This window comes from Rhineura floridana, chromosome 10 (genome assembly GCF_030035675.1).
Source record: "Rhineura floridana isolate rRhiFlo1 chromosome 10, rRhiFlo1.hap2, whole genome shotgun sequence".
NCBI lineage: Eukaryota > Metazoa > Chordata > Lepidosauria > Squamata > Rhineuridae > Rhineura > Rhineura floridana.
The window spans coordinates 9534804-9558438 of NC_084489.1; the positions used below are offsets into that span (position 1 = coordinate 9534804).

The following is a 23635-nucleotide window of genomic DNA, read 5'->3' on the forward strand; positions in this document are numbered from 1 at the left end:
AAGGTGCATGTATGATTACAGGTTTGGGATGGAAATATAGTCCAATAAAAGTAAGGCTGAACTTTAAAATAATTGCAAAAGAAATGATTTTTGAGAGAACCATTGATTAGCGTAAGAAACAACATACTAAAAGTTGCAATATCCAGCTCAAAGGAATCACTTGCCAACTGTAATATCTCCAATGCTATCTGGTTAAATGAGTCCCCCCCTTTACTTTTTTTTGCAAAATTAACTTTTCAAACACTGAACAAGATTAATTGTGTCTTTGTATTATCAGCACAACCATCATGGAAAAAGCCTTCTAATATTTCTCATGCTAATCATGTACATTTACTTTCTGTAGAAGCATTAACACCCACTTATGTTAATAATTGCTGTCATATCACATAAAGTCACAATACAACCCTTTTCTTTCTTTGGGCACAAGCATGATGGCCCATAACAATAGCAGCCAGTGGAATCAGAAATGAATAAGGAACAAAAAATTCTATAAATACATTCAAAGCAGGAGACCATCTAGGGATACAACTGGACCCTTGGATGATAAGGGAGTCAAAGGTGTACTAAAGAACGATAAGGAGATTGCAGAGAAGCTAAATGAATTCTTTGCATCTGTCTTCACAGTGGAAGATATAGGGCAGATCCCTGAACCTGAACTAACATTTGCAGGAAGGGATTCTGAGGAACTGAGACAAATAGTGGTAACGAGAGAGGAAGTTCTAGGCTTAATGGACAATATAAAAACTGACAAATCACCGGGCCCGGATGGCATCCACCCGAGAGTTCTCAAAGAACTCAAAGGTGAAATTGCTGATCTGCTAACTAAAATATGTAACTTGTCCCTCGGGTCCTCCTCCGTGCCTGAGGACTGGAAAGTGGCAAATGTAATGCCAATCTTCAAAAAGGGATCCAGAGGGGATCCCGGAAATTACAGGCCAGTTAGCTTAACTTCTGTCCCTGGAAAACTGGTAGAAAGTATTATTAAAGCTAGATTAACTAAGCACATAGAAGAACAAGCCTTGCTGAAGCAGAGCCAGCATGGCTTCTGCAAGGGAAAGTCTTGTCTCAGTAACCTATTAGAATTCTTTGAGAGTGTCAACAAGCATATAGATAGAGGTGATCCAGTGGACATAGTGTACTTAGACTTTCAAAAAGCGTTTGACAAGGTACCTCACCAAAGACTTCTGAGGAAGCTTAGCAGTCATGGAATAAGAGGAGAGGTCCTCTTGTGGATAAGGAATTGGTTAAGAAGCAGAAAGCAGAGAGTAGGAATAAACGGACAGTTCTCCCAATGGAGGGCTGTAGAAAGTGGAGTCCCTCAAGGATTGGTATTGGGACCTGTACTTTCCAACTTGTTCATTAATGACCTAGAATTAGGAGTGAGCAGTGAAGTGGCCAAGTTTGCTGATGACACTAAATTGTTCAGGGTTGTTAAAACAAAAAGGGATTGCGAAGAGCTCCAAAAAGATCTCTCCAAACTGAGTGAATGGGCGGAAAAATGGCAAATGCAATTCAATATAAACAAGTGTAAAATTATGCATATTGGAGCAAAAAATCTGAAGTTCACTTATACGCTCATGGGGTCTGAACTGGCGGTGACCGACCAGGAGAGAGACCTCGGGGTTGTAGTGGACAGCAGGATGAAAATGTCGACCCAGTGTGCGGCAGCTGTGAAAAAGGCAAATTCCATGCTAGCGATAATTAGGAAAGGTATTGAAAATAAAACAGCCGATATCATAATGCCGTTGTATAAATCTATGGTGCGGCCGCATTTGGAATACTGTGTACAGTTCTGGTCGCCTCATCTCAAAAAGGATATTATAGAGTTGGAAAAGGTTCAGAAGAGAGCAACCAGAATGATCAAGGGGATGGAGCGACTCCCTTACGAGGAAAGGTTGCAGCATTTGGGGCTTTTTAGTTTAGAGAAAAGGCGGGTCAGAGGAGACATGATAGAAGTGTATAAAATTATGCATGGCCTTGAGAAAGTGGATAGAGAAAAGTTCTTCTCCCTCTCTCATAATACTAGAACTCGTGGACATTCAAAGAAGCTGAATGTTGGAAGATTCAGGACAGACAAAAGGAAGTACTTCTTTACTCAGCGCATAGTTAAACTATGGAATTTGCTCCCACAAGATGCAGTAATGGCCACCAGCTTGGATGGCTTTAAAAGAAGATTAGACAATTTCATGGAGGACAGGGCTATCAATGGCTACTAGCCATGATGGCTGTGCTCTGCCACCCTAGTCAGAGGCAGCATGCTTCTGAAAACCAGTTGCCAGAAGCCTCAGGAGGGGAGAGTGTTCTTGCACTCGGGTCCTGCTTGCGGGCTTCCCCCAGGCACCTGGTTGGCCACTGTGAGAACAGGATGCTGGACTAGATGGGCCGCTGGCCTGATCCAGCAGGCTCTTCTTATGTTTTTATGTTCTTAACTGGGGTGTGCAGCCTACAATACGTTTTGGGCCACCCAAATGTTTGACAGACTTACACCCAAAAGCAGCACTGCGTCTTATTCCACCTTGTAGAGGACTCTCTTCTTGGAGTGGTCCAAAGCAGTTCCTTCTTCATTTCTAAATATATTGGGTATTACTGGCATTTGGATGCCATGCATGTCAAGCATTGGGCCAGATACAATTCTGTTCCATTTCATAGTGAACACTTCCCCTGGAGGCATGGGTTTATGACTTTGGGTCATACAAGAAAGACATTACAACTGTTAGTATGTCATTTCTTATGCTAGCCTGATTCTCAAAAAAATAGTTTCTCTTGCAATTATCTTAAAAGGGTTTGCGTGCATTTTTCGCTGTCTTTGTTGGAATAACAGCCTAGATGATGTTACATACCAAGTACAAAATTTGATTTAAAAAACTCTAATCAGTTTCAAAATAAGCCAACCACAAATTATGAAGTGGGCTTTTTAAATCAACCAGAGTTTATTTTAAACTAGGATCTCTGGTTCGTACATAACACTAAGCCAAGATTCAATTAAATCTTGTAGCAGGAGTACACAAACCCCACATTTCACTTGGGGTTGTCCATATAGTACTAAACCATGGTTTAGTGTTAAATGCAAGCCATCCCACGGAAATCAAAACCTCTATTTTGCAACAGCCAGGTTCTGTTACAGTTTACACTAAACTTTCTCCAGTTTAACAAAACTGGAAACAAGAGAACATTTCATATATAAGACTGAACGCATCCAAGAAGATTAAGTATAATTAGGACTAACACACTTGCTGATTACAAACACATTTTAAACACTAGACAAACAAATGACTGTATTGGTCCATTTTCTTGTATGACACTGTTCAGGGATGTGTCATGCACAGAGACCCAGATGTTGAAAATATTGACTTTTTAAAAATTCTAAACATCTGTTAAAAAGAGATTCCCAGAGGTTACTTAATCCTCCATGATTTAATGACATTCTGACATTCTTAAAGTACCATAGCAAAGTCCACATCTTTTCATAATTGTAATTTAAAGTTTGTCTGAACACACACTTGTGCCAGTTTTTAAACCATCTCAAGCAAAAAACAGCTCAATTTTCTTCTAAATTTGATAGTTTCAAAAATTTAGCCAACATGCAATTTACATAATTTTATTATTGTATTTTGAGCTAGATTTAACCACCTCAAAATGTTTCAAAACAAATGATTTCCTAGAAGAATATAACCTTTAGTTGTTATATAATGTATTTCAGGAAGCAGAAAGGTAGTGTATCATTTCTTTGGGGATTATAACTTAAACATTCTTGGGTTCTACTCCAAAAGACACCAGACTAACTCATGCTTTATCTGGCCACAAACTCACTGAACCTCGGTTTAACCATCTGTTAAAAGAATGCAGAGAAGTTTACGTAAGTCAGAGCAAACATCTAATCAGCAGATGTAAAACCTGCAGATACTTCTACTACAAATGACTGTACTGTGAACAGGCAGATCATACTGCCACATCCAGCAGAATTAGATTTTTTGACACCAAGATAATAATAATGTTGTCTGGCTTCAACCCGGGTCCTTGAATCACTCTCAGCAAAAGAAGTAAACATTTGACCATCTTTCTATATCTGTATGAATGTGGGCTGCTGGATTTTTCTTTTCCTGGAGTCTTATCTTCCACTGCCATGCTTGGGACTACTGTCCTCTCCATGACCCCAATGTTCCATGTTGCATACACTAGATTTACTAAACCTATTCCTGTCCAATCTGGTGCATGTTCCTTGTCACCAGGACATCATTCCACTGTCCTGCCTTGTATTTTGGACTTCGCATTTGGCACAAATCATATTATTCTGTAGAGCCAGTTTTATATGATCACCTATAATATTTCTGTCTGCTTTCTTCCATCTCCTCTCATGAATGTATCCAGAATATCCATGGATGACCCAAAACAGCTGTCACTGAACCATCTTTTACAACTTTTTCACCATACTTACCATGCTGAAAACTCCTCATTCTAAGTAGCACAGAGTTGAGTTTTGGAAAGAGCCTGAAAACTTTTACCAATCCATTACAGTGCTTCATATGCTTGTGAAAACTATTTGAACTTCTCACATTCATTGAGATTCCTTTCCAGGTGATAGCTAAGTGTACTTCCTATAAGGTTTATTCATCACCTTCTGGAGGTGTTGGTTTCACCCTGAGCACATCATACTGTGTGGGCTATATTATCATGGTGCCTGCCACTAAAAATAAGAGGAGCTGGGCTGGATCAGGCCAAAGGTCTACCTAGTCCAGCCTTCTAATCAGGCCAACCAGATGCTTACAGGAACCAATAGCTCTTTCCCTCCGTTGTTCCCTAGTAACTGGTATTCAGAGGCATGCTGCTGCTGCTGATCCTGCAGATAGCGTATGCTAAATTCCATGACTTATGCAAATTCCATAGTTTAACTATACACTGTTAGAAACAGTACTTCCTTTTCTCTGTCTTGGATCTTCTACCATTCAGCTTTACTGAATGACCTTGGGTGCTAGTATTAGAGAAAAAGTAAAACATCTCTCTGTCTACCTTCTCCATATCATAACTTTATACACCTCTATCATGCCCCCCGTTACTTGCCTTTTTTCTACACTAAAAAGTCCCAAGCATTGTAACTTTTCTTCACAGGGAGGGTTGCCCCAGTCCTTGGTCATTTTGTTTGCCCTTTTCTGAACTTTTCCTAGCTCTGCAATATCATTTTTTGGGGTGCAGAGACTAGACATGTATTCAATATTAAAAATGTGGTTATACCATAAATGTGAATAAAAGCATTGTGGTATTGGCAGTTTTATTTTTGATCCAGCACTTCATATTAGGCACAGAAATAAGCTGGCAGTCAATACATCTGGCATATAGGTATGTGTTCCAAATATCAGACTCCAGCAAGCATTCCAGGCAGCTGCATTCTGTACCAGCAGAAATGTCTGAACTGTTTCCAAACGACGTCCCACATAGAGTATGTTACAAAAGGTGAGTTTTGCGGAAGCCTAGCTATCAGTTCTATCCAAGATAACTTTACAAACCCACCAGTCTCTTCAAGTCATGAACTTACTCACATAGCAATATAACTATGAAAGAGACTCAAAAACTGTCTGGTGAATATTTATCTCAAGCGGCAACCTTTGCACCCTCAATCACTACAGCTGAAAACAACTTATTTTGGAATATTTATCTGTAATATTCTGGTACAGTATTTTTAACAATTAAAAACTGGCAACCAGACCAGTGCCTTAAGTAACAGCCTTTTAAACAGTCTCTCTTAGCAGCGGAGCCATCTTTGTACATTCAAGTGGTACAATTTGTATTTATTTTTCTCTCTTGAACTTTTCTCACAGAAAATGATATGAGACAGACAGAAAAATAATAGCTGCCTAAATTAATGGAATATACTGAAAGTGAGAGTGGTTATCGGTACAGTATTATCAGGAATTAAAACATAACATTTACTACCAAAGTAAGAGTGCTTTAGGCATACAGTTGAAAATACTTTGTACAAATATACAGGCCTTGCAATTTGAGTTTTGTATTAATCTTGTCTCCTTTAAAAGCTTGTTTTTTATTACGTTGCCAATCCCCCATAGTTGCAGAGAAACATTTTAAAATACACAAATCAGTAGCCAATGAAGACTCAAAAACAGTATAATTCTTTTATAAGACCTCCAAGGTCTTTATGCATTCGGTATGCAAAACTGTTATGGAATACAAACCATGTTCAATAAAATAAGACGTATGTGTTTCCACGCATACATAAAACTATCAACCCATAAAACACATTAGAGTCATCACACAATAGCTAACATATTTGATCTGTTCAAATCCAATTTCTTGTTACAGTAGGGCCCTGCTTTACAGGGCTTCACTTTACAGCATTACGCTAATACAGCGGTTGTCAATTGCAGAAAGGCCCCGCTCCTACAGCGCTTGTTCCGCTTTTACGGCGGTTTTTGCTCGTTGCGTGCCATTTTTGTGTCATTTTCGCGCACCATTATCTTCAATGCGTTCCGCTTTACAGCAGTTTTCGCTTTACTGTGGGGGTCTGGAACGTAACCTGCTGTATGAGTAGGGCCCTACTGTACTAATCTTCTGGTGATGAGTACATATGCAAAGTACAATATATAGAAAGTGAACATAATTTTGTTTTAAACAGAGAAAGATTTCAGAAAGCTATAGATCAGTAAGTTATTTCTCCACTTCAAAGCTATCAAAAACCACAGAGAAAAAAGGTACTTGCCCATTTCCTTACCTGATAAGGGACAATACTTGCATGTGCAGTGCCCCATCGTTTGGATTCTGTTTTGCAATTTAGGTATGTGCTTGCTACATAGGTAAGGCAGGCAACCTACAAACGTATGAAAGAGGCAGAGATGTCAATATGTAGGCTATTATAATACACAGCATTTTAAAAGCAAAAGTTATATATATGCTCCAAATTCTAATCAAAAGGCATTGTTACAGAGCATGAATTACTCTGTTGGGAGAACAGTAAGAGAATTATTTCTAGGAGATGACCTAAAATTCAGTGAATGCAAAACTGGCTAAGTCATCAGATAATCTAAGAACAGTAGGATCATTATCAAAGTCGTTCATAAAATGATGGTCAGGTGATTTTCATTCGAGTAATTATCAAAAGTCATATTTGTATTTGCAAGGATTAACTAGGACAGGAGACAAACCACTTGAGGCTGAAGAACAGAGGATACAGGAGCAATATTGTTCCTCCAGGCTTTGCCATGGCTCAATTCCCCAGGGGTCCATTGTTAGCTCCTGGTCTGGCTTGATTATAAAAGCTCCTGAGTGAGGTCTAGATCTTTTGCCTGGGCAACAACTGGACTTTGTCAAGTTTCCTACCTGAGGTGTTTCTGTCTGCACTTCCCCTAGTCTCCCTGGTCTCCCATCTCCTAGCTTCAATGCTGCTACTTCCCTCTCTTATCTCAAGCTATGACCTGCAGATCAACTCTGCCCGTGTCTGGAATCCAATCCTCCACAAAGAGTACCAGTGATCTAGCTCCACTTACTCACTTGTTGTCTCAGCCAAAGTGTGGCCAGAAGATTGGGACCACTCAAGGGCAAAGAGGAAATAGGGGACCCATCAAAGGCATGTGGCTACCTCATTTAACTTAACAAAATTATTTTTTATTTATATTTTATTTTACTGTTGTATTTCAGAATTTGTTTTCATGTAAGCTGCTTGAAAGAGCTTTGGAAGCTAATCACTATTGAAAATATATAAATGAACAAATGTATTTTCTGCAAGAAACAGTTTATTTTGCTAAACAGAAAAATATGGAAAACTGAAGTTATAGCCCATAATAAAACACCCCTACCAAATATTTCAGCTGTTTTATTTGAATTTCAAAAGCTACTTTTTATGTTTAGCTCAAGTGTTGAATCCAAAAATTAAATTATCTGGCTGATGTGCCTGTCAGGGAAGCAAGGAGCAAAAAAACTAATTTCAAATTTAATTTAAATGCCAAATTTTGAAATACAGATCTGAGGGGGCAGTTTCTACACAGATGTTTGAAATATGTATTTTGAGGAGAGAAACATTTAGACTTAAGGAAAAGGCCTTTTCCAATATTCAGTTCTAATCTGCCCTAGCAACACAAATAGTTTTTTTATTTGTCTTAACTCCTGTTGCCCAACTCTTATGGGGAAGGTTGAGAACAACCAAACAATCATTCCTAACTAATTCTGAGACGCTCATAGGTGACACAGAAGTCTAAAATCTTTTACCGAACAGCTGCGCTATTATTTGTTGTCTGACATCTGAAAAGATAACTGACATTTCCTCTGGGAGACCACACATTTGCGCTAAACCATAGTTTGGCTTAGCATTGCATGAAAACTTAGCTAATGACTGATAAGCTATGAAAAGACCATTTGTCTGACATTATCAAATTACCTCTTTAATTCACTAATAGGCAAAAAACCTTGCGGTTTAAGAACATACCTATAGCCCACAGATACTTCTATCAAACTTCCCATCAGGCAACGGAAATCCTCCTTATCATGGGGGGAAGCAGATATCCCAGCATACACTTCTCCACCAGTTCCTTTACCTTCCCTTCATTTATTTTATTATTTATTTATTAAATTTATTTCCCACCCTTCCTTCTAGAAGTAACCTCAGCGTTGCAGCTTCCCCCTCTTCCATGATCCCCTCTGATACTTATAAGCCATCAGGAGGAGTCTGTAAGGTTGCAGGCACCAATCAACTTCACCCTGACCCACCTGCAGGTCATTGGGGCTGATTTCTGATGAAGCTACTTGTGAGCATGTAGCTGGTCCAGCAGCTGCTTCCTCACAAAAAGATTCCCTAAGGAAGCTGCTCTGTATGATCATTCCCCTACTCCATAATGTGCCTGGGTTTATTATTTGTATTTCTAGGACAATGGCATTTGCTATTCTTTAGCAAATATTTTTTCTTGTGACTAGATTACAGAATCCACTGCTATAGCAGCTCCCTTCTGCCATTGTGAAAATAGCAGGTCAAGAGTGCCAAAACTCATCAGAGCTTCCAGATGCTTTGCAATCCTTCAGGAGAGAAGACAAAATAATACATCTCATTACCAAGCATTATTTAGTCTGTAGGTTGCAATGTTTTCTTTAAAGTCTACAAGGCATATTTTGTTTTGATTTTAAGAAGCAAACCCACAAGGGTGGCCTTTAGACATTAAAGCAGATGTTTCAAAAGATACAGTCTCGGTATTCATTCACTTGCGTAGACAGATCTACCTGCTGTAAATGTATATCATTATGTCTGTCTATATTTATCTATCACTCTTTCTTCAGTCATTGAAAGCACATTTGAATGTTTCTGTCTGCAATCACGAAGGATGAACACGTCACATGCTCAGTTTTACATACCTAGTAATATCAGGAAAAAATGAAATTCTACAGTACAATAATCAAACTTCACTTTGCTGAAACCAAAAATCAGACAGCCAGGGAAACAAGACACTAAATGCTAGAGAGAAAGAACAGACAGCAGAGAGGGAACTGTATTTCAACACACTTTTAAAAATCACACAAAGTATCATTACTGTAAGTCAATCAAAATAATATGTTATATCATTCCAAACAAGCATGTGTATTAATAGTGAAGTAAAAAGGTGGGAAATAATGTTAATCAGGACATTATCTTTTTATTAATTCCTTAAAAAGAAGGCTGCATTCATATGATTTTCTTAAACTTCAGTTCACCCCAAACATTCATTTCCTCCTGGTTTGTCATTCCAAACAAGCATGTGTATTAATAGTGAAGTAAAAAGGTGGGAAATAATGTTAATCAGGACATTATCTTTTTATTAATTCCTTAAAAAGAAGGCTGCATTCATATGATTTTCTTAAACTTCAGTTCACCCCAAACATTCATTTCCTCCTGGTTTGTCATCCATAATTGGCAGAGCATATGTTTAAGCATCCAACAAGTCTTCTCACAGAATCACTCTATATTATAGATTTTCCACACATGATCAAGAGATAGCCGGACACTCAAAGTTCAGTATACGTTTGTGTCAACGAAAATCTACAACTGTTTCAGTGTGTTGCAGGCACACATCATCTTTTCATTTGGGTTAAAAGACAATGAACCCCACCACAAAATAGATTCATATTCCTGCCTGATTTTTATACTGGACACATTTATGGATGATATTAAAGGATAGGGATCAGCAAACAAGGTGGTGAAGTGTCAAATTAAGCACCCACCAGGCAAACAATTTGCCCACACCCAATTGCCACACCTGAAAGCAAGAGATTTACGAAAGTGAGTAATGGCTAGGTCTATAGACTTGCTCACTATCTTCTTTGAAAGATGTGGGTGGAGAGAGGGCTTGCCCTACATCCCATCCTCATTAAGTTTCTCATCTAACCAAGTTGATCAGAGTTTTAGGGTGTTGCATTAATTACTGGAGACGGTCTAGAACCATGTTACTGAGTTATATCCAAGAGACATAATCTAGAGTTTAGTAAATTGGCCCTAATATGCTGCTGTGGTTAAATTCTTTAACTGGGATGCTTGTTAATGCATGTATTTCTTGCGAATAAAGGGTGGATTTCTGCATGGCTAAGAATCTATGCAACTGCAATAATGTCTTGCAATTTGGCTATCCAAATGGGTTGGTTAAATGATGTGGTGAGTACACACATCAGCACTGCCTGCTTACAGGAACAGGCTTTTGAAATTCTATGAAAGATAGTGACACCAAGAAGAAATTTCAGAAGAGTATAAATAAGAAACAATGCATGTTACCATTTATGTAACCATATTCTAGCTTAATGTTGAACTTTAAACAACAACATCCAATCAGCATTTCTACAACATATGGCTTTATCAGTGCAGAATTTTAATTATTTCCATTAAAATGGGAATGACTTCCAATAGTTGAGAAAATGAAGCATTCTCAAATAACAATAAGCCTTTCCTTTGCTAGAATGTCTTTTAAAGGAGATATTTCAGAAGCACTTGTAAAGGCATGCTTGCTTGCTTTCAAGTGTCTATACCACAGACTACAATGTTACAAACTCTTGCCTTATACTACAGAAATAGAGAGAGATCAAGGCAGTACATGGCTCCTACACCGTGGCACCCAAATGAACGATAAAGTAGTTTTACAGCTAAAGGGCACTTGAAACTTGCCTGTTACTAAGTACTTTTGTCCTACTGAGCTGTGGGGTAACATACAAAAAAAAACTCTGGAGGTGAGTAGAGTGCTTGAAATAGAACAGGTTTTTAAAGTGAAAGATTCAGCTTTATATCTTTGCAGCTCTGATGAATACCCACTGATCATCCACCTATTTTGCATTCCTTTGAACACTTTGTGTTGTCTTGAGTACAAATGTACATTCAGCCATTTACATGTCAAACAACAGCACAGCACAAAGAAAAGTGTCATTTAAAATTCTATTTGATTTGGTAGGTAGCTGAATTAATATTAACTTTCTTTACATACAGAATCAAAATACACTGAGGCTTTTCCTCCAGTAATGTATGTCTCCCCAACCCCTCCCACACATTATCACAAACAGAAGACAAAAGTTATGTTGGAACTAATTTTAGTTCTGCCTTTTCAGTTATGTCCTTGCCAATATGGTTCAGCTGAGCAGATATTGTTGAGTAAAAAACTCTTTGACATTTCCTTGGACCTCTTTCAGTTGCATGCCTCATGGAATTAACAAAATCTGAATCAATAACTATAATTTTATACATATGTCTTATTTGACTGAAGAAAATGTTACTAATTAAACAGGTAACATTCTGGGAAACAAATGAAAAACTCTCTCAAACATAAACAAAAGTAATCCATTTATGTCAAGGTTTACCAACAAGGAGCCCACAGGTGCACATGTGCCTAGAGGTACCCTCCCTAGCAGCAACAGGGTCCCCACCCCCATGATGAAAGGAGAAAGAGGGTGTGAAAGAAGCTTTCTACACTAGCTAAAAGAAAAGGTTGTGGGGTGTGTGTGGGGGGGGGTATCAATGATTGTTTATCTGGTTTTCAAATGTGCCCACCCAAAAGCTTGGGGACCCATTCTTTATGTTACGATTGCTAGGAACTCTGGTGGGGAAAAATGATGGAGTACAGCCTGGAAAGTCTATGTTCAAAACTGTTTGAGACTGGGACTCACAGGAGAACATGAAACTGGCAGTTCATGGTCTGTCTTTATTCAGATGATTATCTACAAAATTAAATTGCTGATGAAAACTGTGGCTTGTTTACCAGCTGGTTAGCAGAGGATATGTCAATGTCTCTTTCTTCTCACCCCTGCATGACAATCTGTGCTTGCCAAAATTCCCTCTTCTATAGAATTGCTAAAAGATATTTGAGATCTGTCTTCCCTTCCATCTGATCACCCCAAATGATAGCCATGCTGCACCCCAAATAGGGAAAGAAAAACTGTGAAGTGATAAAAGAGGAGAAACCAGGGCCCCTGGAAACTAGATACAGGGAGTACATGAAGAATACATGTACAGAGGGTGGAATGTGTGTGTATATGCGTTTGTATGAATGCTGGACATGTGCACCTTAACTTTTTTTATGGAACAGATTATTCAAATGAAAAAGACAAAAATACAATTGAAAGGAAAAGAAAAGAGGCTAGGAGGAAAAAATGGGGGGAAAGGGAGCAAATCAAGAGAAAAGAGATTAACATAATTCTACAATTAATTTGTAAGTAATTATGTTTGATTTTTGTTGCATTTCTAAGGGTTGGATCCAATTTAACTAAGTCTCACTTGAGTCCCATTGAAATCAATGAGCCTTAGTCATGACTAAGTAAAAGACAGAGAAAAAAATGGCAGCACAGCTACTCAATGAGGATGGCAAAATGATGACAAAGAAAAGTGCTCAATTCCTACTTTCGCTCTCCTCCCACAAAAGGGTCTATGACCTTCCCAGGAAACATGAAGTGGAAGGAGCTTGAGATTGATAGACAAACAGTCAAGGAATACCTAATCACTTTGAACGAGTTCAAATCGGCAGGGCCCGAAAACTGCATCCTAGAGTATTGAAGGAACTGGCTGAAGAACTCTCAGAACTGCTATCTATTATCTTTGCAAAATCCTGGAGGACTGGTGAAGTGCCGGATGACTGGAGGAGAGCTAATATTGTCCCTATATTCAAAAAGGGCAAAAACAAAGAACAGGGGAACTACAGACCAGTCAGATTAACATCAATCCCTGGAAAAACTCTGGGGCAGATTATAAAGTAGTCAATCTATAAGTACCTTGAACAATGCAGTGATTACTAGGAGCCAACATGGATTTATAAAGAACAAATCCTGCCAAACTAATCTTATCTCATTTCTGATTGGGTAACCTCCCTTGTAGACTGCGTGAATACTGTGGACATAACATATCTCAACTTCAGCAAAGCTTTTGACAAAGTGCCCCAGCATATTCTGATTATCAAGCTAGCTAAATGTGGGCTGGATGGAACAACTATCAGGTGGATCCACAGTTGGCTCCAGAATGGTACTCAAAGATTGCTTATCAATGGTTCCTTCTCAAACTGGGTGGAAGTAATGAGTGCAGTACTACAGGGCTCGGTCCTGGACCCAGTGCTCTTCAACATCTTTATTAACAACTTTGATGGGGAGGTACAGAGCATAAGAACATAAGAAGAGCCTGCTGGATCAGGCCAGTGGCCCATCTAGTCCAGCATCCTGTTCTCACAGTGGCCAACCAGGTGCCTGAGGGAAGCCCGCAAGCAGGATCCGAGTGCAAGAACACTCTCCCCTCCTGAGGCTTCCGGCAACTGGTTTTCAGAAGCATGCTCCCTCTGACTAGGGTGGCAGAGCACAGCCATCATGGCTAGTAGCCATTGATAGCCCTGTCCTCCATGAATTGGTCTAATCTTCTTTTAAAGCCATCCAAGCTGGTGGCCATTACTGCATCTTGTGGGAGCAAATTCCATAGTTTAACTATGCGCTGAGTAAAGAAGTACTTCCTTTTGTCTGTCCTGAATCTTCCAACATTCAGCTTCTTTGAATGTCCACGAGTTCTAGTATTATGAGAGAGGGAACTTTTCTCTATCCACTTTCTCAAGGCCATGCATAATTTTATACACTTCTATCATGTCTCCTCTGACCCGCCTTTTCTCTAAACTAAAAAGCCCCAAATGCTGCAACCTTTCCTCGTAAGGGAGTCGCTCCATCCCCTTGATCATTCTGGTTGCCCTCTTCTGAACCTTTTCCAACTCTATAATATCCTTTTTGAGATGAGGCGTCCAGAACTGTACACAGTATTCCAAATGCGGCCGCACCATAGATTTATACAACGGCATTATGATATCGGCTGTTTTATTTTCAATACCTTTCCTAATTATCACTAGCATGGAATTTGCCTTTTTCACAGCTGCCGCACACTGGGTCGACATTTTCATTTTGCTGTCCACTACAACCCCGAGGTCTCTCTCCTGGTCGGTCACCGCCAGTTCAGACCCCATGAGCGTATATGTGAAATTCAGATTTTTTGCTCCAATATGCATAATTTTACACTTGTTTATATTGAATTGCATTTGCCATTTTTCTGCCCATTCACTCAGTTTGGAGAGGTCTTTTTGGAGCTCTTCGCAATCCCTTTTTGTTTTAACAACCCTGAACAATTTAGTGTCGTCAGCAAACTTGGCCACTTCACCGCTCACTCCTAATTCTAGGTCATTAATGAACAAGTTGAAAAGTACAGGTCCCAATACCGATCCTTGAGGGACTCCACTTTCTACAGCCCTCCATTGGGAAAACTGTCCGTTTATTCCTACTCTCTGCTTTCTGCTTCTTAACCAATTCCTTATCCACAAGAGGACCTCTCCTCTTATTCCATGACTGCTAAGCTTCCTCAGAAGTCTTTGGTGAGGTACCTTGTCAAACGCTTTTTGAAAGTCTAAGTACACTATGTCCACTGGATCACTTCTATCTATATGCTTGTTGACACTCTCAAAGAATTCTAGTAGGTTACTGAGACAGGACTTTCCCTTGCAGAAGCCATGCTGGCTCTGCTTCAGCAAGGCTTGTTCTTCTATGTTGCTTAGTTAATCTAGCTTTAATAATACTTTCTACCAGTTTTCCAGGGACAGAAGTTAAGCTAACCGGCCTGTAATTTCCGGAATCCCCTCTGGATCCCTTTTTGAAGATTGGCGTTACATTTGCCACTTTCCAGTCTTCAGGCACGGAGAAGGACCTGAGGGACAAGTTACATATTTTAGTTAGCAGATCAGCAATTTCACATTTCAGTTCTTTGAGAACTCTCGGGTGGATGCCATCCGGGCCCGGTGATTTGTCAGTTTTTATATTGTCCATTAAGCCTAGAACTTCCTCTCTCATTACCACTATTTGTCTCAGTTCCTCAGAATCCCTTCCTGCAAATGTTAGTTCAGGTTCAGGGATCTGCCCTATATCTTCCACTGTGAAGACAGATGCAAAGAATTCATTTAGCTTCTCTGCAATCTCCTTATCGTTCTTTAGTACACCTTTGACTCCCTTATCATCCAAGGGTCCAATCGCCTCCCTAGATGGTCTCCTGCTTTGAATGTATTTATAGAATTTTTTGTTGTTGGTTTTTATGTTCTTAGCAATGTGCTCCTCAAACTCTTTTTTAGCATCCCTTATTGTCTTTTTGCCTTTCTTTTGCCAGAGTTTGTGTTCCTTTTTATTTTCTTCATTCGGACAAGACTTCCATTTTCTGAAGGAAGACTTTTTGCCTCTAAGAGCTTCCTTGACTTTGCTCGTTAACCATGCTGGCATCTTCTTGGCCCTGGCGATACCTTTTCTGATCTGTGGTATGCTCTCCAGTTGAGCTTCTAATATAGTGTTTTTAAACAACTTCCAAGCATTTTTGAGTGATGTGACCCTCTGGACTTTGTTTTTCAGCTTTCTTTTTACCAATCCCCTCATTTTTGTGAAGTTTCCTCTTTTGAAGTCAAATATGACCGTGTTGGATTTTCTTGGCAATTGGCCAGTTACGTGTATGTTTAATTTAATAGCACTATGGTCACTGCTCCCAATCGGTTCAACAACACTTACATCTCGCACCAGGTCCCGGTCCCCACTGAGGATTAAGTCCAGGGTTGCCGTCCCTCTGGTCGGGTCCATGACCAACTGGTCTAGGGAATAGTCATTTAGAATATCTAGAAATTTTGCTTCTTTGTCATGACTTGAACGCATATGCAGCCAGTCTATGTCTGGGTAGTTGAAGTCACCCATTACTACCACATTTCCTAGTTTGGATGCTTCCTCAATTTCATATCTCATCTCAAGGTCTCCCTGAGCATTTTGGTCAGGAGGACCATAGATAGTTCCCAGCATTAAATACCTCCTGGGCATGGTATCACCACCCACAACGATTCTGTGGAGGAGTCCGCCTCTTTTGGGGTTTCGAGCTTGCTGGATTCAATGCCTTCTTTCACGTATAGAGCGACTCCACCACCAATACGTCCTGCCCTGTCCTTCCGATATAGTTTATATCCAGGGATAACTGTATCCCACTGGTTTTCTCCATTCCACCAGGTCTCCGTTATGCTCACTATATCAATGCTCTCCTCTAAGACCAAGCACTCCAGTTCTCCCATCTTGGTTCGGAGGCTCCTAGCATCAGCGTACAGGCACTTGTAAGCAGTGTCTCTCTTCAAGTGTCTTTGGCACTTTTGGTTTGGTCTGTGGTAATTTTGCTCTTCTGAATTTATATCCTGTGCCCCTGCTCTCACAATGCCTACTTCTAGGCCTACCCCTTTTAAAATTTCATCATTTCTTTGGTTTTTATCCTAGGGGGGAGGTTTATTCCAAACCAGACCTTCCTCAGCTCCTGTCAGGTTTCCCCCCTCAGTCAGTTTAAAAGCTGCTCTGCCACCTTTTTAATTTTAAGTGCCAACAGTCTGGTTCCATTCCGGTTCAAGTGGAGCCCGTCCCTTTTGTACAGGCCCGGCTTGTCCCAAAATGTTCCCCAGTGCCTAACAAATCCAAACCCTTCCACCCGACACCATCATCTCATCCACGCATTGAGACTGCAAAGCTGGGCCTGTCTGGCTGGTCCTGCGCGTGGAACCGGTAGCATTTCAGAGAAAGCCACCTTGGAGGTCCTGGCTTTCAGCATCCTACCTAGCAACCTAAATTTTGCTTCCAGGACCTCACGGCTGCATTTCTCCATGTCGTTGGTGCCAACGTGCACCACGACCACTGACTCCTCCCCAGCACTGTCTACCAAACTATATAAACGACGGGAGATATCCGCAACCTTCGCACCAGGCAGGCAAAACACCTTGCGGTCTACACGCCCATCACACACCCCACTGTCTATGTTCCTAATGATCGAATCACCCACTATAAGGATCCCTCCACCCCCTGGAGATATATCCTCGGCACGAGAGGATAGCTGCTTATCCCCCAAGGAATGGGTCCCTTCTAAGGGATCATTTCCCTCTTCCTCAGCTGGATGCTCTCCTTCCCTGAGACCATCGTTCTCCATGATAGCAGGAGAGCTATCATCGTTGGAGTGGGACACAGCTATAACGTCCCTGAAGGCCTCCTCCACACACCTCTCTGCCTCTCTCAGCTTTTCCAGGTCCTCCACCTTGGCATCAAGGAAATGAAGTCATTCCCGGAGAGCCGGGAGCTCATTGCACTGAGAGCACACCCACGACTTCTGTCCAACAGGCAGATAGTCATACATGCTGCAGGCGGTGCAAAACACTGGAAAGCCCCCACACCCCTGCTGGTTTCTTACCTGCATAGTTTTGTTTAAGGTTTATTACGTCAATGGGTTGGAGACTGCGGTTTAGTTGAGGTCAGGGAACAGACGGGCAGAGTGGGGGGCCCTGGCCTCCTCGCCCTGCTGCCAAACTCGCTCTGCTGCTTAACTCGCCTTGACGCTTTGTCAGCTGGGGCCTTGACGCTTTCTCAGCTGGGGCTCCCTCTAGCTCATGGAGCAGCATACTTATCAAATTTGCAGATGATATATAATTGGGGAGCACGGCTAATACCATGGAAGACAGAAACAAAATTCAAAGGACCTTGATAGGCTGGAGCATTGGGCTGAAAACAACAGAATGAAATTCAACAGGGATAAATGCAAAGTTCTACACTTAGGAAAAAGAAACCAAATCCACAGTTATAAGATGGGGGATACTTGGCTCAGCAATACGACATGTGAGAAGGATCTTGGAATTGTCATTGATCACAAGCTGAATGAGCCAACAGTGCGATGTGGCTGCAAAAAAGGCAAATGCTATTTAGGCTGCATTAACTGAAGCATAGTTTCCAAATTGCATGAAGCATTAGTTCCCCTCTATTCAGCACTGGTTAGGCCTCGTCTTGAGTACTGCATCCAGTTCTGGTCTTCGCATTTCAAGAAGGATGCAGACAAATTGGAACAGGTTCAGAGGGCAACAAGGATGATCAGGGGACTGAAAACAAAGCCCTATGAGGAGAGGCTGAAAGAAATGGGCATGTTTAGCCTGGAAAAAAGAAGACTGAGGGGAGATATGATAGCACTCTTCAAGTACATGAAAGGTTGCCACACAGAGGACCAGGACATCTTCTCGATCGTTCCAGAGTGCAGGACATGGAATAATGGGCTCAAGTTGCAGGAAGCCAGATTTCAGCTGAACATCAGGAAAAACTCCCTAACTGTTAGAGCCATATAACAATGGAACCAATTACCTAGAGAGGTAGTGGGCTCTCCGACACTGGAGGCATTCAAGAGGCAGCTGAACAGCCATCTGTCGGGAATGCTTTGATTTGGATTCCTGCACTGAGCACAGGGTTCTATGATTCTATGATCTTTTCAGTTTGATTTCAGTGGGACCTAATGTAGGTTGAATCCAACTGCAAGACTTCAATATTAATTTTATTTATTAAATTTATATCCTGCTCTTCCTACCAGTAGGAGTCCAGGGCGGTAGTTATTTAACAAAAGTTATATACCACTTACTAGAACAAAAGACCTCCAAACAGTTCATAATAAATAGTTTCAAACAGCTGTTAAAAATACCAATAAAACAAATATTAAAAATAAGTTACATAGAAATAAAATAAAATTAGTAATTATAAAACAATGTATAAAAAATACATGCTAAAATTACATGCCTGCGCAGGCTTGTGGGACAAAAATGTTTTTAAGCAGAAATAATACAGTGGAAGCACCTGCCTAATGGCAATGGGCAAGGAATTCCAAAGTGCAGGTGCTACCACACCAAATGATCAATTTCTTGCAAGTACAGAATGAACTTGCATGGTGTTTGTAAAAGTGCAGTTCCACAGATCTCAGCAGCTGTGTGGGCACACAGGGAGTGAAGCAATCCTTCAATTAAACTGGTCTCAAGCTGTTGAGGGCTTTATATACTAACAACAACATATTGAATTTGGGTCAGTAATAAATCAGCAGCCAGTTCAGATCTCTGAGCAAGAGTGCTATATACAGGCATACCCCGCTTTAACGTATGCAATGGGACCGGAGAGTATACTTTAAGCGAAAATAACCTTTAAGTGAAGCAATTGTCTTCACTTGTACTGCACGCAATCACCACTAGATGGCAGCGGCGTCATTCCAATAAAGTATACGTTATTGCGATGCGCGCAAACGTTAAGCGGGGTATGGGGACGTATGGAGCATGTACGTTATAGCGAGGCGACGTTAAGCGTTTTATGCCTGTACTGACAGGGCCTCACTCCTATCAGAAATTGTTCTGCACTAACTGTCGCTCCCGGACCAAACGCAAGGGAAGGCCTGCAGAGTGCATTGCATTAATCTAATCTAGTCACCAATGCCTGAACTATGGTACATTGCACTGCACTAAAACAATTGATTAATTCCTTACAGGGCAGATGGCCAATAGGTTAAAATATCTTTAATGAGAAGATGACTCTGATATTTGCTAATAAAGCGCAACAAAAGTACAGTAACAAGGGTTGTTATACAATAAGATCATAGAATCATAGAGTTGGAAGGGGCCTTGTAGGCCATCGAGTCCAACCCCCTGCTCACAGCAGGAAATCCACAGCTAGAGCATCTCCCGCAGAAAGCTGTGCAGCCTCTGCTTGAAGACATCCAGTGAAGGGGATCCCACTACCTCCCTAGGCAGTCGGTTCCATTGTCGAACTGCCCTTACTGTCAAGAAGTTCCTTCTAATGTCCAATCTGAATCTACACTCCTGCAACTTAAAACCATTAGACCTAGTCCTACCCTCTGGGGCAGCAGAGAACAAATCTGTACCCTCCTCTATGTGACAGCCCTTCAGGTACTTAAAGAGTGCAATCACGTCACCCCTCAGCCTTCTCTTCACCAATAATAATAATTAGAAGCAGAAAAGAGGCTTACCAGTAATTGTGCAATGCAAATAATGCTGACAACAGACAACAATCCAGAAGAGTTTATTTAGGCACACAAAAGATAGGTGTGTATTCAGGGTGGCAGTTGATTCCCCCACCTTTAAAAAAAAAAAAAAGAGCAACCTCCCATATTGCATTGCAAACTTCTTTTGAAACTCCACTGTTTCAAAAGCAGCTCACCCTGCAGCGTGGGGATGGAGGTAAGAGGGAAATGGGCACAGAATGGTTGGTCATGTAGCTCTCTGGATTAAAGTGATACTCTTCTGTAAAAGTTGGGGAAACTGCTTAATAAAAATAGTTGAATTTCATGGAAGTATAAGATTTCTTGCTTAATGTCAAACTGAGGCATACTGCAGAATTTGAAATGGCTACGTCCTCTTTCTTGCTGTATGTTAGCTGCTCAACTGGATACAATTAAATTCAAGAATTATATTAAAAACTTCCAAGAGATATTTTCAGGCCACAAGAGAAGACACAGATCAGTTTCATAATTGGAAACAAGTCCACAAACCACTTCCTTCTTATTTACAGTCATCTGAAGAATACTGTTTAGATGCTGATGCTAAAAAGACTGGAGTTGTCAGTCATAAATCACATAATGGGGGAAAGGTTTCAAAGGAACTTTATGATGAAGGTTAAAAGTTTATAGTTGAGGGAGCAGGGACTGATGCCCATCCATTAATTTAGGATCAACATTCTTTAAGATCTTTCTTTAATTTTCTTGTAGATGAGGCACTACTCTTAGTTAGAAAGAAGCTACTACTCAGCTGTGGTCCGATTTACTAAATCCACAGAATTAAAATCTTATAGAGCTGATGTCCCCAATGTGGTGCCCATGAAAGCCTCTCTGCCCCGGCACCCATGAAGCATCTGCATTTGTCCCTTCCCTCACTGCCCCCTATACCAGGCATTACCTTTTCTGCCCTGTTAAGAAGTGAGAAGGAAGCAACCACTGTCTAGAAATCTTTCAAACTTCCAGTAGAAAGAAGAAGTGGGAGAATTGGGAGTGGAGAATGCAGGCAGGGGAGACACAGGAGAATATTTTCTGAGGCTCCAAGCCATGCTGGGGAGGGGGTGGAGTCATTCTAATAGTACTGGGGAAGAAAACACAAGCCTTCTCTCTCCATGTGCTGTCTTTCCAATAAAGAGTCCCCCATGCTGTAATTAAGAAAAATATTGATAAGTAGCTATATACTAAATATCTGCCACAGGGGTGATTAACCTTTTTCAGACCAAGTGGTGCATTGTCCCTGGTCAACTACCCAGGGCACACATGTCAAAATGAGTGTGGCCAGAGTGTAGAGGTAAGTATGGGAAAATTTCACACACAAACAGTAGGGCCCCACTTTTCGGCGTTCCACTAATACGGCGGTTTTCAATTACAGTAGGGCCCCATTCATATGGCGCTTGTTCTGCTTTTTTGGCGTTTTTTGGCATGACGCGCTCCAAGAAGGGCGTCGGGCGCCATTTTCTTGTTGGTGTTCCACTTTTTGGTGGGGGTCTGGAACCTAACCCGCCATACGAGTGGAGCCCTACTGTACCAGTGGCTCTGCCCTTGCTCGCTTTGCTCACCAACCCCACCTGCCTTTCAGTCCCCAACCAACCTCGCTTGCCACCCATCCCCTCTTTTTAGGCCACCAAAACCAACCCCTCCCCCCCTTTGCAGGATGCTAAAGCCAAACCCTTCTTCTCCCTTTGCACTTGCTTTTAGCAGCACATTGCTGCCTGTGAAGTAACAGAGGAAGTTCCCTGCAGAGAGCTCTCTCACACACCCAGATCAAGCTGAATGGACCTCCCTTTGCATCAGCTGATGCAGGGGAGGGGGAGTCAATCCCATTTAGCACTGGGTTCAGGTTAACCTGGGTTGATCTTGCATCAGGCGATGCAGGGGAAGGTGAATCCTGCTTAGAACTTCCCTACCAAGTGGGGGTCAGGTGGTGCTGGTGAAGAAGAAGTTAAAGGTTCCCCCTCATGATGTGGTGAAGGGCAGCTTGCTTTGGCTGTGTGTGCCTGTCTCCAGGAGAGAACAGTCACATGTAGCCTTTGCAAGCCATCTGTCAGGCCCAGGATGGGACTCAGGAACCAGGCTTGTGGTTGAAAGCAATTCAGTTTTTATTAAGGTAATATCCAAACATAGACTGCGCCTTCTCATGAAGCAACACAGAGTTATAGGTCCTGCGACGTGGAAGAAAGTTGACAGAGCAAGGAACTGCTTTCCCGCCTGTCTCTTAAGAAGGGGGCAAACGGGCACGGAGCCTTTCGCTCCTCCTTACCGGACCCTCAGTTGCCACCCTCCTTCTCCCCCCCTTTCTTGTCTCTTCAACTGTCTTCGAGTACGCGGCAAAGGGGGAAGCATGGGCCCCTCCTCTTCTGAAGTCTCCGACTCCAGTATGGGGGAAAGGGAGGGGGCAGGCTTTGAACTTTCTTCAGGCTTCTCTGTCTGGAGCAGCCCTCCCTCTTTCCCCGTCTGTTCTGAGCTTCGGAGCAGAGGAGGCGTGGGAACCTCCAGGGGAGATTTTGCCACTGTAAAACCCTCAAGGTCCCCGTTGCTAGGTAACTCTATCTCTGGAATTTCCTCTGCTTCGTCTTCGCTCCACTCGGGCGAAATGGCCTCCTCCCTTCTCTCCAGTTCTTGTGAATCCCATTGATCTAAATCCCCGGGACCCCAAACCTGCGTCCCGACATCATCCTCTCTCCCAGGCTGTGCTCCCCCCCCCAACTGACTTGGGGCGATGGGGAAAACGTTGGTGAAAAAGTTTTACCAATTCTGGAGCATGCACATCAGTTTCAGCCTCCCAAGATCTATCTGCTGGCCCATAACCCTTCCAGTGAATCAAATACTGCAATTTGTTGCGCCTTATTCTGGAGTCCAGGATTTCCTCAACTTCAAACTCAGTCTGCTCATTTACTAGGAGCGGAGCCCCTGGAGGCTTCTCTGGCCGTAAATCACTGGGAGGGGCTGCTTTCGTTAGCAGAGATCGATGAAACACAGGGTGCATTTTAAACGTGTCTGGTAACTTCAGTCGGTACGCCACGGGATTGATTTGAGCCTCTATTTCAAAAGGCCCCACCCTCTTGTCTTGTAATTTCCTACATTTGCCTGGCATCTGAAGGAAACGGGTGGACAGCCATACCTGGTCTCCTGGTTGGAGGGGAGGGCCCTCTCTCCTGTGCAGATCAGCAACTCTCTTGTACTCCGTCTTGGCTTCGTTTAGCTGCTGTTTCAACGTCTGTTGCGCAGCCTGTAATTCCTTCAGAAAGTCTCCTGCAGCGGGCACCAACACCCCTTCTGAGCTGCTTGGGAAGGCTTTAGGATGAAATCCATAATTAGCGAAAA

The 23635-nt window shown here is 41.8% G+C and overlaps 1 protein-coding gene across 9 annotated transcripts in view; it reads right to left on the reverse strand.

Annotated features, from left to right (window-relative positions):
* Positions 1-23635, reverse strand: part of SUGCT (succinyl-CoA:glutarate-CoA transferase) — a 483400-nt gene that overhangs the window by 404842 nt on the left and 54923 nt on the right. For all 9 annotated transcript variants that reach the window (XR_009758117.1, XM_061586661.1, XM_061586668.1 and 6 more), the window contains one exon: positions 6722-6817. Coding sequence is in view for 8 of the 9 variants with exons in the window: in XM_061586661.1 (XP_061442645.1) it covers positions 6722-6817 (96 nt within the window). In the remaining variant the exon portion in view is untranslated. The remainder of the gene's footprint in view (positions 1-6721; positions 6818-23635) is intronic.